The 19521-nt window shown below is 42.8% G+C and overlaps 1 protein-coding gene across 9 annotated transcripts in view; it reads right to left on the bottom strand.

Moving 5' to 3' along the window:
* The window catches only part of APBB2 (amyloid beta precursor protein binding family B member 2), a 488394-nt gene that overhangs the window by 192831 nt on the left and 276042 nt on the right, over positions 1 to 19521 (bottom strand). For 6 of the 9 annotated variants that reach the window (XM_073608526.1, XM_073608524.1, XM_073608525.1 and 3 more), the window contains 3 exons: positions 12694 to 12756; positions 11774 to 11859; positions 6174 to 6234 (listed from right to left, as the gene is read on the bottom strand). In XM_073608526.1, coding sequence (XP_073464627.1) covers positions 6174 to 6234; positions 11774 to 11859; positions 12694 to 12756 — 210 coding nt within the window. The remainder of the gene's footprint in view (positions 1 to 6173; positions 6235 to 11773; positions 11860 to 12693; positions 12757 to 19521) is intronic. The other 3 variants (XM_073608531.1, XM_073608532.1, XM_073608529.1) reach the window with 1 other exon arrangement.

The raw sequence follows: 19521 nt of genomic DNA, 5'->3' as shown, positions 1-19521 counted from the left end.
GGCACCATAGACTTAGTCATGCTGTTTAAGCCACGGAATGTGTACAGCCCTGAGCAGCTCCAAGCCTAGGTTAAGGCGGACGGCTGGGGGAGGTAAAACCGCATTTTGGTTTAACCTCCCCTGAGCTGCTGCATGTGTGAATGAAGCCTTTGGCATTCAGATGTATGCTGCTAACACAGGTGGCTATGTACCAAGCAATTATTATTATTGTACAAAGAAAAGAGAGAAAAAAAAGGGAGAAAAAAGGTCAGGACTTTAAATGAGGCACACGGGGGCATATACACAAAATCAGGTAAAAAACGGGTTTTATTATGTTCAAAATGGTCACATATTTACATAGTTTTTGCTTGCACATAGCTACTATTATTACTCTATATTTCATCAAAGTATACATTCCAACAAGGACTTGTATTTACATTGCATGAACAGTTAAATAGCTGAAATCACAAGTAGGAAATATATGTCACTTATTTTTCACAGGCTCTCCCCTCCTCCTGGGGATCACCGCCCCATTCACCTTTTGGTTTTCATCTCATCACTATCCAACAGTATTTCCCTCTGTGACCCATCCGGGGTGGCGCTTGGGCTGATGGCGTGCCGCCCGGCAGGGCCCCCTCAGCTCCGGGACGTGGTATCATTGGCTGGCCTGATTTGCGGGGTCCCGCTGCCTGTGCGCAACTACATGTGTGTAAGTCTGATGTGTTAAGTGTACTATGTGGGGGACATACTCTACATTTGCCCCACCATTTTTTCCAAAAGTTTTTTTTGTTTTTTTTTTTTCCCTTTTAAATACGATTGTTTTCCATATCCCTAGGTTACCCTTGGTTTTTCTCCTGACGAGTGGCTTTAAGGTCCCGAAACGCGTAGAGCTTACATCTACCCATAGGCGTACCCCACTATTAACCATGTATGAACGTTCCATTTTCATTTACTGCTCCCTTTTGTAACCCTTTTTTTATTTTGACATTTTAATGTGTCATATATTTCCTACTTGTGATTTCAGCTATTTAACTGTTCATGCAATGTAAATACAAGTCCTTGTTGGAATGTATATTTTGATGAAATATAGAGTAATAATAGTAGCTATGTGCAAGCAAAAACTATGTAAATATGTGACCGTTTTGAACATAATAAAACCCGTTTTTTACCTGATTTTGTGTATATGCCCCCGTGTGCCTCATTTAAAGTCCCGCCCTTTTTTCTCTCTTTTCTTTGTACATATTGAACCGGGATGGAGGAGGGGATTTGAACGCCCCCTATAAAACCTCATTTAAAGTCCCAAAATTTCTGTTCTGTTTTTAATTAATCAAGTAATGAGGGATGGAGGCACACGGTGGCACTAACAACAATCATTACGTCTTTTCCAATTTTTCCAATTTTATTTTATTTTTCTTCCCCTCCACCTGTTTATTCATTTAGTTTGTCCTTCGCAAATTTGCCCCTATACTAAATATTTAATGCCTTTTCTTCCCACTGTTCTTGGTACAACTATGCACACTGTGTGTGTGCGCATGGTTGTCCGGGCCGTCGTCTGTCCTGGCTTGCCTTCGTTTCATGTCCCGGAGCTGCGACGCACACTGGGGGTTTCCCCGCCCCCCGATGTGACGCGGGGGGAGGAGTTTCCTCCACTGCGCGTCGACGTCATGCCGCCTGTGCCGGCGGCTTGGCGTCCTCGTGGTGCACTTAATGCCGGCCGGATAGCTCTCCAGCGCTGGAGGGGCTTGTCTTGGCACTTCTGGTGGAGTGGCTTGGTTCATCTGGCCGTCTTCACCATTGCGCCTCTCTTGCCCCTAATTTTCGCTGGTGCATGACGTTGGGGGCTTTTTTGTGACGGCGTGCCCCTCCTGAGCCTCCCCCTGGATTTGGGTTTTTCCATTTTGGTTTCTTTCTGGTCATTTCTTCTTGGCTCTCATATGCATCATGGCTATCAACCTCTACATACTTCACAGCAGGTATATTTTCCTTTTATCACCCCTAGTATCTCTTTTCTCTTCCTCCCTCTTTTTCCCCCATCTTTCCTTCAGTCTCTTCTTTTTCAGTTAATTTCTCACTTTCCTTTTGCTTCCGCCCTTCTCTTATGCTTCACTTTATTCTCACTTACTCCACAATTTGTCATTTGCTTTACACACATGTCACCTATTTTTCTTTTCCACTTACTATACACCTTTGTCATTAGTACCATATATATGTCACTTATTTTTCACAGGCTCTGCCCTCCTCCTGGGGATCACCGCCCCATTCACCTTTTGGTTTTCATCTCATCACTATCCAACAGTATTTCCCTCTGTGACCCATCCGGGCTGGCGCTTGGGCTGATGGTGTGCCGCCCAGCAGGGCCCCCTCAGCTCCGGGACGTGGTATCATTGGCTGGCCTGATTTGCGGGGCCCCGCTGCCTGTGCGCAACTACAAGTGTGTAAGTCTGATGGGTTAAGTGTACTATGTGGGGGACATACTCTCCATTTTTTCCAAAAGTTTTTTTTTTTTTTCTCCCTTTTAAATACGATTGTTTTCCATATCCCTAGGTTACCCTTGGTTTTGCTCCTGACGAGTGGCTTTAAGGTCCGCGTAGAGCTTACATCTACCCATAGGCGTACCCCACTATAAACCATGTATGAACGTTCCATTTTCATTTACTGCTCCCTTTTGTAACCCTTTTTTTATTTTGACATTTTAATGTGTCATATATTTCCTACTTGTGATTTCAGCTATTTAACTGTTCATGCAATGTAAATACAAGTCCTTGTTGGAATGTATACTTTGATGAAATATAGAGTAATAATAGTAGCTATGTGCAAGCAAAAACTATGTAAATATGTGACCATTTTGAACATAATAAAACCCGTTTTTTACCTGATTTTGTGTATATGCCCCGTGTGCCTCATTTAAAGTCCCGCCCTTTTTTCTCTCTTTTCTTTGTACATATTGAACCAGGATGGAGGAGGGGATTTGAACGCCCCCTATAAAACCTCATTTAAAGTCCCAAAATTTCTGTTCTGTTTTTAATTAATCAATTATTATTATTGTTTTCATTTACATCTATTTTTCCTGCTAAATAATCAGCTGCTCTATAAAACAATCAGGGTAGTAGACAGTGGCAGCCCCCTGTCCATAGGGGGCGCATGGGCGCCGCCCCCCCCCTCAAGCTGTCACAAAAAATAAAAATAAATAATTTTTTTTTTAAAAAGGGTCCTTTAAAAAAAAATAGAAAAAACTTCCTTTAAGTGCACTTTGTTTGGGCGCCAGACACAGTGCACTATGGGAAGCGCCACGTCTATGCAATCACGAGATTGCAGACAAGATGCTTCATTTGCGGGGTTTTGAATGGGGGTTTTGAATGGGTTTGTGGCGCAGTCCATCGCGCCGGACAACGTCCGCCCGTCCGTATCGCTGCTTTGTATCACTACGGCGGGCTACAAAATGATGGCCGCCGCCATGAGGACTAATCCCCTTGTGTTCAGCCTCCCCTCTCCACTGAACACACGGAGAATGCCAGGAACTGAATAGCTGCCGCTGAAGGGGACAGATGCAGCATGAAGGAGGGGCTCCGCTGCCGGGGACACGTGTGAGGAGGAGGACTCTGCTGATGGGGACACCGAGATGTGAGCAGGACGCTGCTGATGGGGACACACGTGTGGAGGACTCTGCTGATGGGGACACGGGGACACTGATGTAAGGAGGGGCTCCGCTGATGGGGACACAGATGTAAGGAGGACTCTGCTGATGGGGACACTGATGTAAGGAGGGGCTCCACTGATGGGGACACAGATGTGAAGAGGACTCTGCTGATGGGGACACAGATGTAAGGAGGGGCTCTGCTGATGGGGTCACATATGTAAGGAGGACTCCGCTGATTGGGACACAGATGTAAGGAGGGGCTCTGCTGATGGGGACACAGATGTAAGGAGGGGCTCCGCTGATGGGGACACAGATGTAAGAAGGGGCTCCGCTGATGGGGACACAGATGTAAGGAGGGGCTCCGCTGATGGGGCACAGATGTAAGGAGAGGCTCCGCTGATGGGGACACAGATGTAAGGAGGGGCTTCGCTGATAGGCACACTATGTGAAGCGCCACGTCTATGCAATCACGAGATTGCAGATGAGATGCTTCATTTGTGGGGTTTTTACACGGAGAAAGCCAGGAATTGAATAGCTGCCACTGAAGAGGACAGACGCGGCATGAAGGAGGGGCTCCGCTGTCGGGGACACTGAGATGTGAGGAGGACTCTGCTGATAGAAACACTGAGATGTGAGGAGGACTCTGCTGATGGGGACACTGAGATGTGAGGAGAACTCTGCTGATGGGGACACTGAGATGTGAGGAGGACTCTGCTGATGGGGACACTGATGTAAGGAGGACTCTGCTGATGGGGACACTGAAGTAAGAAGGAGCTACGTTGATGGGGACACAGATGTAAGGAGGAGCTCTGTTGATGGTGACACAGATGTAAGGAGGCCTCTGCTGATGGGGACACAGATGTAAGGAGGACTCTGCTGATGGGGACACTGATGTAAGGAGGGGCTCCGCTGATGGGGTAACAGATGTAAGGAGGACTCCGCTGATGGGGACACAGATGTAAGGAGGGGCTTCGCTGATGGGGACACTATGTGAAGCGCCACGTCTATGCAATCACGAGATTGCATATGAGACGCTTCATTTGTGGGGTTTTGAATGGGCTTGTGGCACAGTCCATCGCGCCGGACAACTTCCGCCCGCCCGTAGTATCACTACGGCTGGCTGCTTTGTATCACTACGGCGGGCCACAAAAAGATGGCCGCCGTGAGGAACAATCCCCTTGTGTTCAGTGGAGAGGGGAGGCCCCTCCCCTCTCCACTGAACACACGGAGAAAGCCAGGAATTGAATAGGGGTTCCGCTGCCGGGGAGGAGGACTCTGCTGATGGGGACACTGAGATGTGAGGAGGACTCTGCTGATGGGGACACACATGTGAGGAGGACTCCACTGATGGGGACACAGATGTGAGGAGGGACTCCGCTGCTAGAGGCACCTGATGCAAGGAGGGGCTCCGCTGACTGGGACACAGATGTAAGGAGGACTCCACTGATGGGGACACAGATGTAAGGAGGGGCGCTGCTGATGGGGACTAAGATGTAAGGGAGGGGTTCCGATGATGGGGACACAGATGTAAGGAGGACTCCGCTGATGGGGACATAGATGTAAGGAGGACTCCGCTGATGGGGACAAAGATGTGAGGAGGACTCTGCTGATGGGGACACAGATGTGAGGAGGGACTCTGCTGGGGGCACCTGATGTGAGGAGGGACTCTGCTGGGGCACCTGATGTGAGGAGGGACTCTGCTGGGGGCACCTGATGTAAGAAGTAACTCTGCTGGGGGCACCTGATGTAAGGGCAGACTCCGCTGGGGCCACCTGATGTAAGGACGGACTTCACTGGGGGCACCTGATATAAGGACGAACTCCACTGGGGGCACCTGATGTAAGGACGGACTCCGCTGAGGGCACCTGATGTAAGAACGGACTCCTCTGGGGGCACTTGATGTAAGGACGGACTCTGCTGGGGCCACCTGATGTAAGGACAGACTCCGCTGGGGGCACCTGATGGCATCGGTTGGCAGGTGACGTGGCAGGTGACACGCTCAGGGTTCCCACTGATTCTGCATTATGGTGAGTTGAATGATTTAATTTTATATTACAATGTAATAATAGAAATAATGCGTTTCAATCATCCTGACACATAACAACCATGGTGCCGGGATGATTGAAGCGCTAACACCAGGTGTTTGGAGTATCTTTATCTGCTGATTGTTAAACTTTCTGGAATACACATATATCTATTGTTGTGTAGGATCTGGGCCTGCTGTCCCTCCATCTCTCTCTCCCTCTCTCTCCCTTGTTTATCTGAGACTCTAACCACACTACCTTCGAGCCACGCCCCTTAAGCCACGCCCACACAATTTTTTTTCGGTATGGCAATTTTTTTCGGTATGCCATGCCTACATCACACCCCTAATTATAATAAGGGTGTGGCTTATGAGAAATGGGAGGGGTCAAAAAGGAAGGGCGGGGTCTGGCACCCCCCATCCTAAAACTTCACCAGTTGCCACTGGTAGTAGACTATCATCCCATAGGCCAGGGTCAGAATGTATGGATCTATTCAGGTTAATAAGGTAAAATTAGCACATCTCATGATCTACCTTGGCTTCGGGGTCGCTGTTGATGCTAGAGGAATCCTCTTCATCAGAATGAGGGACATTTCTGTGGATAAGAATGTATGTTTATACAGTATATTCAGAACTTAATCGTAATAATAAGACAGTAATAATCTCTAATAGTATGCAGTCATTTAGCCCCGGATGCTGTTGCCAATATCACACGCACAGACACACACACTGACAAAACTGACCTAGTGCCCCTACTTACAGTATGTGCCATATAATGATCGGAAATTATGTTATTACAATAATTTTGATTTCTCCTATTTGAGCTTGGGATAGCTGCTTGCAGCAATGTATAGAAATAACCTGAAGTTCCTCAACAAGGGTAGGAAAGGTAGTCCCATAGCCTTGGGTGGCCCAGCTCAGACCTTGATTCAAGAATGCCTGTCCCTTTTTTCATTATTGCACAGAAAAAGGCCTGACTTTACCTGAATTCACATTTAAAGTGAACCTTTGCCCATACTATGCACACTAAAGTATTTGCAAATTCTAAACATGCAGTAAAATTTACTTTACAGCAAGCCCTTATTCACCTCTTCAGATATCGGCATTTTGGAGAAATTCATCTTCAAATTTACAACAGAGGCAATGAAATCATTTTCTTCTTATTCTATTGTTTTCTATTGCACTAGAACCTTGGCAGCCTGTCAGCCCTCTAATGTAGATGTACAGCTGGTGTTTTTTAGGCCCTTTTCACACTGTGGTTTCCCACTGACTTTCTATAATATCCCACTTTTTTGGCACGTTTTCTAAAAAGCACACCAAACATGCAGCAAGCAGGATTTTTGGTGCGTTTTCTGAAAGTGCAAAATAAACACGGGGCATAATAGAAAAGCTATGGGAAACCACAGGTAACCTGCGCGAAAACCATGTGTACACTGTGCTGCAGCTGCGCTGCGGCCAAACTGACAGTTTGACTATTGACTATTTTTAATCCTTATGCTGCTAGCATTAGTAAATAGATAGGAAAGTATATTCTATGCTTATTTTAAACCTTTTTTCCCATTTCTTCAATTACTTTCTGCTTTCCATGCCTAGGCAGATGATGTCATACATTCCAGGAGTCTTCAGAAGTGGAGGAGGGGTTTTCTCAGCTAAGCACACCCTCCTGCCTGCATGCCTGAACTAAGAGCAGATGGATTCCAGGAACTAATTGCTATATGAATCATCTGCCCTTACTCAAGATGACAACGGCCAGAAATGCTAGGGGGTGCTTTTCAAAGTTATTTCTCAGCAAAATAAAGCATGGAGACATTAATGGATGAGGGAGCTTGCATTGAATATTAAAAATGAATTAAACAGCATTTTCGGTTTGTGGTTATTCAGATGCAGTGTAGTTCCATTTTAAGCTATTAGAAATAAACCAAAACAAGACTAGGCTCGTTAGGCTCTTATCTTATCTCTGTACTGTATGTATAATAACAACTCCCTTATCCTTCACATTAACTCCCTCATCTTTATCCTTCTACTGTATGTTACATGTCCTTTATCCCTTCATCGTCTCCTCCCTTTGTGTGACCTGTGCATTAAAGATGCATTGTATCTACTTACTTCACATTTTACCCACACCATTACCAGCATGATTATTTTAAAAAAAAATTGTGGGCATCTACTTTCCAAAAAAGGGGTCATTACACGGGTAGTCGTACTGTACTAATATTTTGTTTTGATATGCTTTCAAACAGAAAGTTTTAAAACTTTTTTTTTATACTGTATAATAAAACAGAGAAAGCAGCAGTTATTAAATACCACCAAAAGACAGCTGTATCTGTCTCAGAAAATTATATAAAATGAATTTGGATACAGTGTTGCATGACCCAGTAATTGTCCATTATAGCCCAACTCTTGGCAAAAAAAAGTTTTCCCATGCAGTGGGGCTGTGCCCGCAATGTATGGGTCAACTGCTCGTTTTGGTTTTGTCTAGTGCAGAGGTCTCCAAACATTCGAAACAAAGGGCCAGTTTACTGTCCCTCAGACTTTGGGGGGGGGCAGACTAGGTCAGCGGGAATAGAAAATTTTCTGGTAAACATAAACAGTGCCCCACCTTTGGTATTAGGGGGAGGAATAAGCCCCCATTGTTGCTGTCAGTGGGAGAAATGGTACCCCATTGTTGATGTCAATGGCAGGAATTATGTTCCATTTCTGGTCTCAGAGGGCAGAATAGTGTCTCATATTAGTGAGATGAATAGTGCCCCGAGGGCAAGCAAAGGGCCGCAGTTTGGAGAGCCCTGGTCTAGAGGTAAGGAGAAAGATTATACTCTCCCGATCCTTCACCCACCAGAAAATGCTGCTCCCACATGGTCCAGTGGTGGACTATTCCTGGTCTATGGATCCTTCTCTGGGCTTGATGACATCAGGAACAGTCCACAACTCAAGACCGCTGGAGTGCGGGGGTGGCTGGGCCAGTGCTAGGAGGATCAAAGGTTTAGGTAAGTAAATCTCCTTTCTCCTCTCCCCTAGACAAAAACGAGCTGCTGACCCATGCAGTGCAGGAACAGCCCCACTGCATAGGAAAAACTTTTTTTGACCGGAGATGGGCTTTAAACTATCACAGCACTGAAGACTGAAAAACTGCTCAGTGATGGAATATTATAGATTAGTGCTGAAGTGGTAAAGAGTTTAAAATGTAGTAGATTATTCCCAGTAAGGTAGCATTCATCCATATTATCCCACCACTCCAAGTCATCCTTAACTTGTATTACTAATTGTGCTGATTCCAGTAAGCTAAAAACAAACCCTGCATAGTGAAAGCCTAATACTTCAGAATGATACATATTCTGTTCCTAGGAATACTAATGATGCTACAAACTGAATGTGTTGTGCATGTATTCAGTGCATAATGATTAAAATGATAAGAGGTGCTGTGACTAGGCAGGGGGTGGATATGCATATATGGATAATGGCTTTTTGTTGCAGGAAAATAAGTGGAATGGAATGAAATATAGACAACTTTAAGTACAAATCTCTACTTAATCCACATGCCTGTGCATCATTTTGCCCAGATAACTGAATGAGCATCATTAAAAATAATACAATATGTTGAAATGATTCTGTTCATCTGTCCTACAATTATAGGAGCTGTCTATATATCAATAATATTATTTACTTTCATACCTTTTTCTTTCAGAGGTTGTCAGTTATCAGATCTTGACAATTAACACTAACCTACCTTAAGCTGGCTATATGTTGCCCAAATAATTTGTTCATTGTTATCAGTGAAAGGGAAAGGGATGAAAAGTGAGCATGGGTAAGTACATTTGAGGAAAGTTCTTGGTGCAGCTTCCAGAGAGGTTTAGAAATCTCTATGACTTATTAAACCAGCACTAAAACAAAAAATAATATATTGCAGCTAACCAATCCTTAAAGCCTGCCTTCAGAAAAAAAAAAACACTCTTGCAGAACCCCCCCCCCCCATACACACAAACACTGCAAGGGTTAAATGTTCATTTAGTCTAGGGGTAGAGGATTACAGTGAAATTTCAGCTTAACCATAACTACTAAAACTGATCCCTACCCCCTCCTGATACCTATGCTTACTAATCTCTGTATGAAAGATACTTACCTATTTTCAGCTTGCTGTTGTCAGGTCACGTGATAACCCCAGTATCAGCCAGTGGCAGCTGCAGGGGAGAGGAGAGAGCGCTCCAATAAAAGCTAAAAAATTCTGGAGCGGTGACGTCACCCATAAGCTTCAATGGTCCATCCATTGTTGGCACTCCCTCCTTTCATTTGAAGCCACGCTGGCTGACACAGGGGAGCCGGATCACACAAGTGGACTGGAGTGGCCAAAAAATAGAGTATATATATCTTTCTAACAGAAGTTATTTAGCATAGGTGTTAGTAGGGGGGGGGGCAGTTTAGTTAGGTTTAAGCTAGAATTAAGCTAAAGCAGGGTCCCTCTAGAAACTGGTCCCCTGTTCTGGTTGCACTCCAGCCTCCACAACGTACAATACAGAGTTAATGTCCCTTTTATTGTACATTGTGATGCAGAGGCTCTGTCCACATACCAGAGCTTTGGGTGGAGGAGGAGAGCGCTGAAGTTGGCTGGAGCTAGGAGACAGGTAAGTGATTCTTCTGCTATACCCTAGACATAAAGACCAATTAAGGGTTCACTGCAAGTGTGTTTTTTTATCATGTTTATGGAGTTGGGCTTTTAATGTGGCTGCATTATTTTTCAACTTTTTTTCTTTTCTGGTGATCGGTCCAGTAACACAGAGGGATGGACCAGACTTAACAGTCTTTAGAGGGATGGACTGGGCTTAACAGCCTTCAGAGGGATGGCCCAGAGTTAACACCTTTCAGAGGAATGGATCAGACTTAGCAGCCTTCATAGGGATGGATCAGACTTAGCAGCCTTCATATGGATGGATCAGACTTAGCAGCCTTCATAGGGATGTATCAGACTTGGCAGCCTTCATAGAAATGGATCAGACTTGACAGCTTTCATAGGGATGGATCAGACTTGACAGCCTTCATAGGGATGGATCAGACTTGGCAGCCTTCATAGGGATGGATCAGACTTAGCAGCCTTCATATGGATGGATCAGACTTAGCAGCCTTCATAGGGATGTATCACACTTGACAGCCTTCATAGGGATGGATCAGACTTGGCAGCCTCCATAGGGATGGGTCAGACTTGGCAGCCTTCATAGGGATGGATCAGACTTAGCAGCCTTCATAGGGGTGTATCAGACTTGGCAGCCTTCATAGGGATGGATCACACTTGACTGCCTTCATAGGGATGGATCAGACTTGACAGCCTGCATAGGGATGGATCAGACTTGGCAGCCTTCATAGGGATGGATCACACTTGACTGCCTTCATAGGGATGGATCAGACTTGGCAGCCTTCATAGGGATGGATCAGACTTGACAGCCTTCATAGGGATGGATCAGACTTGACTGCCTTCATAGGGATGGATCAGACTTGACAGCCTTCATAGGGATGGATCAGACTTGGCAGCCTTCATAGGGATGGATCAGGCTTTTTTTCAGAAGGATGGAGGGAACCCACATCAGACTCTTCTTACGTAATAGTGGTTATGTGAGTTGCTATGATGTGGTAGTTAGGCTCCTTGCTGAATTCCAATTGACTCTACAGGTTACTTGCAAACCTCTGATGTATTAAAGAGCACTCCAACAAAAACAAATATTTGGCTTTAAATGGGATGAAAAGACAAGACCTGATCCTCCATTGTGTTTACTTTTGTCAGGATGCTGTCAGAAAGGTCTTCCTTTCCACCAACAAGACTTTGACAGTAAAACTCCATACAATACTCTGTTTCCCTATAGAATATATGGAGAATTAATTTCTGCTGAGCTCAGCTTGTCAGGATCACGCCACAAGCGGGGAGAGATGTTCCTGTCAGGGTGCAGCATGCAGCAAAAATCCAGCATGGGATCAAAAAACATTTGCAATGGAAATCATATAAAACAAGCCAACAAACATTGGCAGTCTTTTTAAAGTAAACCAAAAAGGGACAAAGCATTTTATTGCAATACTGATGAGAAACCATCACCCAACTAAATCATCTACTAAATATTGTATACGATTTATACTGTAACATTTCATGTCCTTGCCTTAGTTTTAAAGAGGCGTAGCGTAATGTAGCTCCTTCAAACTCCTTTAGACTTGGATCTGGGTTCACTGTGGCTGCGTGCAAATCCTACAGATAAACAGATCTCATATTAGAACACAGCAGCAATCAGTCACACAGTATGACTGTGAAGAAAATAGGGAGGTAAAGACAGTGATCCATATCTACTAGCAAAGGCTACTATGCAGTGAGACATCATGTGCAGAATGAAGGCATGAAGTGTTTCATCAAATCCATATTTGCTTCACATAAGATAAGGATTAACCGGTGCATGTTTTTTCTCTCTGTGGCTAATTCATCATGCACTGATAAATCCATCACCGTCCGATAAACTAGCCCCTGTGGAGTAACGCAGCGTAAAATTATGCTTATCTCATGTGACGTAAATCTGTCCATCTGAAGAGTGGACTTTACACTGTGCCCATGAATACATATAATAATGTACTTTAAATACGAAACAGCATGGTTTCCCTTCAAGCAAAAGAGGCATAGAATATTTTGGTTAAAAGAAAAGAGCATGCGCATTATGTTGCTGTGCATAGGTGTTGATTGGAGCAAGCGTTGCACAGAAATGGAGACGATAACTTCTAAAACAAAGAAAAGTGAAGGTGTTGTCCATGTGGCAGCCAATCAAATGTCATCCGACGGTTTTTGTCCGCATGCTAGACAATAAAATAAATATCTGATTGGCTATTGCCTACAACACCTTCATTTTTCTTGCTTCAGTCAGCTACTTCAGTCAGCTTTAGAAGATCAGAATGTGGACTTGTGAGTGTGAGAGTCCAGAACTTGCGTTGTTCTTCAGATTCATGAATGGTAATTGTGAGAGTAACATCCACTACCATGCAAACAAAAAAAAAAAAGAAAGGTTACACATTAAAATGTCTCTAACCAAATACTTGCCTTCCAAATGTCAACATTTATCTTTCCCCCATTCAGAATAGCAAAATCACTCCATGGCTGTTTCTAGCCATATAAATATTCACAAGGAAGCAGCACATTGATGAAAAAAAAAAATAAGAAAAAAGGAAGAAAAGAAAAAAAAAAAAAACAAGACAGCTTTGTTAGCACATTTGTACAGGGTGGTTTCAGGATAAATGGCTTCTTAATGGGCAGTTATCATGACACTTTTACTGACATATTTGGTTAGCATTCTCTTAACAAAGCACCGTCCCAACAATAATAACTTCCATTTCATGCTCTGCAAACTTCTCTTTGCTCCCAGCGCTGCAATTTTATTGCGTGTCTGCTGATGTATCAGAAGTAGAACTCAAAGCATCACACTGCACCGATGGCTGGATGGAACATTTGTTTGGCAACTGTGGCATCCTCCAGAGAAACTGATCTGGACCATAGTAACTAGTGGTTTATGTAAGCTTGAAGGAGCCAGGTTAAAATTATCCACTGAATAGTGACCACATCCAATCAGAGGTAGTCACTGTCTGGGTATTCAGGCAGCTGCAGAGACTGTGTCTAAACAAAATAGTCAAAAATGTAGATTCCTCCATCCACACTGTTAATGTGGATCACAGAAACAATTTATTTCTCTCATTTGGCAAATGGGGCTGAAAGTGATCTAAGCATGTATGGCTAGCCCTCAATTTTGAAATGGACTTTTGTTTAACCAAACAGTGGGAGCCACCCATGGGCTCAAATTGTGGCAAGTTTAAAATGTATTAGCAGAAATAGTTGTGAAAGTCTAGACACAAGAAAAAAACTACCCCTGTAATAGGGGTCCCCCCACACTGCAAGGATTACATGCTTTTTGCTCAGGGGTAGAGGAATAAAGTGTAATATCTACCTTATTCCTCACTCCAGCAGGGTCCCTCCAACCAATCCTCTGCAGTCACACTCTAAGGCTTTCCAAGCCATGGTTGCACTTCTGCCTCCTCAATGTACAGAGCAGGGTTAATAGCCCTGCACTGTACAAATGCGGAGGGACCTCTCACAGACCGGAGTACTAGAGGGAGACAAGAAAAATGCCAAAGTCTGCTGGAGAATGGGTAAGGTAAGTAATTATGCTTTCTAGATGTAACCCTTTAACCTTTAAAGTGCTGAGGGCCCCATTGCAAGTTTTTATTTTTTTCCAGCCAAGAGTTTGTCCTGAAAGTGGACGTCCATGCAAAATCTAAAGATCTAACACTAAACTCTCTATCCCTGTAAAGAAAAGATGAGTATACATACCTTTTTGGAAGCCGATCTGACCTGCTCCGACCCGATCTCCACTGCCGGAAGCTCTGCAGAGGACACAGAGGACAACGGCTGTGAAATGAATGGGAAGTGACATCACCCATAGAGTTACTATGGGGCTTCCGTTGTCCTCCGTCTCCTCTGCACCTGCCCACATAGAGAAGCCACAGCTGACAGCTCAGTGTGGGATTCGGTCAGAGCGGGTCAGATAGGCTTCCAAAAAGGTATGTGTACTCGTTTTTTTTTTTTAGAAAGGTTAGTGTTAGATCCCTGGTGTCTATAGATGCAGGGATTTTAGATTTTGCATGGACTTCCACTTTAAATTCACAGTGATCTGTATTCTTTATGCACTAGGGCCTCACAGCAGAAGTGACATTAGTAGACAAGCATCTCCACCCAGTAACTCGCTCACTGCTCATGAGACTGCCAATCACTTCAAAAACAAGATTGATGCAATTCGTGGGGACACCTCTTTCACTCCCCTCATCAGTTCATCCCTCATAGTCCCTACCTTTTGTTTCACCAGCTCCTCCCTCTTAGATTGTAAGCTCGCAGGAGTAGGGCTCCTCTAACCCTCTTGTTTTGAATTGTACTGTTGATGTATTGTCTCTCTTTACATTGTAAAGCACTGCTCAAACTGTTGGCCCTATATAAATCCTATATAATAATAATAATAATCTAAATCCAATAACAAAAATGTAATATATTGCAAAATACCAGTTCTTAACTGTGGTGGCTGAATTTTTTTTCTTTTTTTTTTTTAGCCTTTTAATTTTAACCTGGTGATCCTTCTGGCAGCACACTTCCTATCCTACGGTGCTCCCTCACTGTACTGTACCTATGGAGGAGCAGTTTTGTTAGCAGCTCACTCCTGATTTGGAGTATAGGCCATCTCACCCGCTCCTCATTTTCATAACATATGGAGAGGTGTTCTCTAGTTCACAGAGAGAACTGGGATGGGCTAGTAACTGAATAACAGAAATTTCAGTTCAGCACAGGCAGTTAGGGGCTCACTGGAATTCTAGCAGGATCAACAGGGCTTACATAAACCTTAATGACGGATGCTTTTTACTTCCAGACATGAATCAGCTTTCTTCGACAAAAGGACCTGCTACACAAAAACACAAATAGGGGGAATTCAATAAAACTGCTGTGCCACTTTCCTGGCCTTAATCCTGCTTGTAAATATATTGTGCCAAATTCATGAAGCATTTGAGGCACTTTTGGTTCTGACAGTGACTCGTGCAACAAATTCAGATAGTTCTAAAATGCGCCGTTTTTACATTGTGTTGCATTGAAAGCGCTATATGTCAAAAAGGAGCTAATTAATACCAACACTCTTTTGGATTACAGAGAGAAAAATGTGTAATCTCGTGTATTTAAAAAGTGGCGCAGCATGAGCCAAATTCCGGTACAAGTTCTAGACAGGTATATGAATTTGGCCCATTCTTCCCCACATTTAGAATACATGAGAGACAATTTTAGAAAATCTGCCTGCGCCAGTCATTATGATTCTCAGGGTCATAGTTCATTAAACCTTTAAATGCAGTGCACTGGTGTATCTAAAAAAACCTCTAGCTTCCATCACAAAGCACTGACTAGTATACAAAGTTGTTCTGACAACTACATTTTCTACTACAGTTTGGAAAAATGTACAAATATTATAAAAAAGGCTTAGTAAACTAAAGAGGGCATTTTTGTAAAACTTTGCCTATGCAGACATGACACCCTTTTTCCTGAGTTCTTGTGAGGCTAGAACACACACGTGTGAAAATGAAGTATGACCACATCTGAACTGGGGGAATAAAAATGTCAAGTCAATGTCATGTTACTATATTGTGTATTGTGTATATTGAGTTTATTTATAATTTGAAGGACTCTGAGTAGGAAAGATGATAATTTTCCACAAACAAAATAGTAATCATCTGTACTTAGAACAGTGATTTTTAATCCCCCTCAACAAACTTTATTAGTCATTTTGGTCATACAGTAGTACTTTAGCGATACCTCATATTTTATGGATATTATGCACTGTAATGGGAGCCAAACAAAATGTAAGAAGAACTCTGGCACACCATAATGGCCTTGCGTAGATGGACTTTGAGCTTGTGTTGATGGGCTTTTGCTTACTCCAAATAGGTTATGCATTCCCATACAAATCTATGAGAATGCAAAGCCCACTTGAAGCAGGTCAGAAGGAGGTCAACAACTGATCAAATTAACCTGTCAATTAATTTTGAATGAGCTCAGAAACATATAACACTAATGTCAAATTAATATCCTTAACACAAGCCCAAAGCCTGTCAACATAGACCCTTAAACTGCTTTAGCTATTCCAAAGAATTGTAAATGGGAAGAGAAGCCTGTCAACACTGGCCCTACAGGAAACCTAGGTGGCCTTCAAATACACTTGCTGCCCAATGCTAGTAAGTGGTCATCATCCATTCTATAAACAGGAGCTGAATATCATGGAATCTAATGCAATAGTGGCATTAAAGGCATAATTAAAGGATATCACTGTGCCAGGGCACAAAAGACAGTAGGTATGCTCCAGGATGCCCAGTAGTGTCAGTAACTTCCACAGGAATTCAGAAGTCATAAAAGGATCAGATCTAAATGTTGGAATTTTACACAAGGACTGTGATACTCTAACTCTCCAAAAAAGAGATCAATGAAGACAGTATGTCCTTTATCATATTAATCAGTGTACAATACAGCCATCCCACCAAGCACTGGAGGTTCCTCCTCAGCGCTGATCACTCGAAAAACTGTGATGTAGCCTGTTAATCTCCATGAAATATTCTCACCTTATTTAAATATTTATTCACCACCATTCCCCCCTTTTCAGTTTAGCTCATGCATGACAGCGCATAACTTCAACCCACATTCATTTTAAATATTCAATCTGATGCCTCACAGAAAATCAAATATTTATGAATCCAAAATTTGCATGTCTATTTCATACGCATATAATGTATCAGTGGCTGCCTTTAAATATTCACACTTAGGAGGGTATAATGTTTATTTCATGTCCAGTCACTTTCCTAGCTCTTTGCAGACAACTTTGACTGTCTGAAGCAAAAGCTTGTACTGGGATGAAAAAGAAGATAGATAAACATAGAAAGTCTTATCTAGAGACAGTCCAAGTAAATATTTTATAAAACTTGTTTGTACACTGAAGATATCAAGCATCCCTGTAGGGTCCCCGTCAAATGCCATCAGGCCATAAAAGTGTGAAATTAAAGCAGAATTACTTTTCATTAAAAAAAAACATAACAAGAATACAGGAAATTTACAAGAAACCACAGGGTTCTTTGGGTGAAAATAGTTTCAGACAGTGGATTTACTATGTAAGTAGGAAAACCCTGGGAGATGGAAATCATTGTTAGAAGAGAACGAAAGTATCTTTTTTTAATGTGAACACTCTGAAATTGCAAGTTAAAAATAGTGCATGCGTGCATACTTGCAAATCCGTGTCAATTTTTTCTTTATGCATATTTTATAATATCCTTGTGCCACTTGCAGCTTCTGTTCCATTACCTCTTATCTGTACGTAATAAAGGTAGTGTTGCTATCTGAGGGAAGCGATTAAATAATTCCCTCACAGGAAGTTCCATATATCAACAGCAAAATCACTCCATTGCTGTTCCTAAGCATAACATTTTTCACAAGGAAGCAGCACATTGATGAAAAAAGAAAAATAAGGAAAAAGGAAGAGGAGAAAAAAACGAAGACAGCTTTGTTAGCACATTTGTACATGGTGATTTTAGGATAAATGGCTTCTTAACAGGCAGTTATCATGACACTTTTACACTGAAATATTTGGTAAGCATTCTTCTAACAAAGCACCATCCAAACAGTAATAACTGACATTTCATGCTCTTCAAACTTCTTTTTGCTCCCAGGCATGGCCATCTGTAACACAGGGCAAAAGGGGCAGCTGCCCCAGGCCCAGTTATTGTTGTGGGGCCCAAAGCAGCTGCCCCTTGAGCTTGCGCTTCCTGAAAAAAGTTGATAAGTGGATTTGGGGAAGCCCAATAAAATTTTTATCCAGGGTCCAATCAATATTAAAGATGGCCCTGCTCCAAGAGCTGCATTTTTTTTGCATGTCTGCTGATGTTTAGAAGTATAACTCAAAGCCTTACACCGCACTGATGGCTTGCTCTGGCTGGGACATTTGTTCGGCATTTGTGGTAACCTCCAGATGAGCTGATCTGGACCATAGTACACTATGTTAATATACATAGTAACCAGTGATTAAGTGAGCTGAAGGAGGCTGGTGAAAATTGTTATCCAACCAGACGCAGTCAATGTTTGGGTGCTGTAGCTGCCGGAATACAGCAACCGGCAATGTAGATTCCTCCAACCTTACTGTTTAGTGTGCATGAGGGAATTGACTGATTTCTCTCATTCAGCTTATTCCAAAAGTTCTCTGTATGAACTATATTTGTGTAATAGGATGGTTAGATCTTTAATCTAATCCTTTTTTCTCACCTTCCTTTATTTCTTTAAATTAACAAATAAACATTAACATAAACATAAATATTAACAAATAAATTATTAAAATTAAAATAACAAACATGTTATACTCACCTGCTCTGTGCTCCCCTCCGGCACTTTTGGCTCTTTCATTTCTGTGTCTGCACCCATAGCAAGCACTTGGGGGCAAATGTGTGGACTTGCTCCCAGCCAGGCTCTGTGCGTCTATAGACATCCACAACGTGTTCACTTAATGCTCCCAGTAGATAGAAAACCAGAGTTCATAGAGAATCCTAAGTTTGATAATGGCATCTGGGAAACCTACGGTACTACGAAAGCCACAAGGGCTCTGCTTACAAATCAATGGTATGGCCTTACCGCAGGATATGTCAAGCATCCCATAAGGCTGCATGACCAGTCCCACTGCTACCTCCATGCCTCTTGCATGCGCAATAGGAAGTCGGCTGTGAGACATGAGGAAATATTTGCCGATACCCAAATCTGGCAGCTCCGGGGATCCACAGCACTGAGAAGAATCGGTTGCAGGGAAGACAGCAATGGCTTCTATGGGCTGGTAAGTTTCTGCTTCCTAAAAGTCAGCAGCTACAGCATTTGTACACACAGGGTTCTTTCTGTATTGTTAAGCAGAGAGAACTCCAGGGGACACTGCAAATTCTATTTTATGCTATATGAATGGGCTGCGGTGTGGAATAACACTGCAATGTCCAACAGGGAGCCCCCATGGTTTTGCAACTATGCATGTATGCTCAGTTTTTTTATCTTGCAATTCCAGAGTGTTTGCCTTTAGTAAAAATAAAAAATAGCTGTACAAGATATAAAAAGAGTATGTTTATTTAGGTTAAAATAACACATTGTGAAAACAGATATCATGAGCAAACAGTGAAAAGCAAATCAATGCAATTAAAATATATACAAACACATCACAATCTAAAAACATTTGTTGAGTATGAGCAAGTGATTGTGTAGTGGATTGGAAAGAGAAATAGACAAGATTTATACATGGCAGAACAATGTATATATTACACCAGATGAAGTCTCAGG

This window comes from Aquarana catesbeiana, linkage group LG01 (assembly GCF_042186555.1).
Source record: "Aquarana catesbeiana isolate 2022-GZ linkage group LG01, ASM4218655v1, whole genome shotgun sequence".
Taxonomy (NCBI): Eukaryota; Metazoa; Chordata; class Amphibia; order Anura; family Ranidae; genus Aquarana; species Aquarana catesbeiana.
The sequence above is the reverse complement of the archived record's forward strand: the minus strand, read 5'-3'. Positions and strand labels throughout refer to the sequence as shown.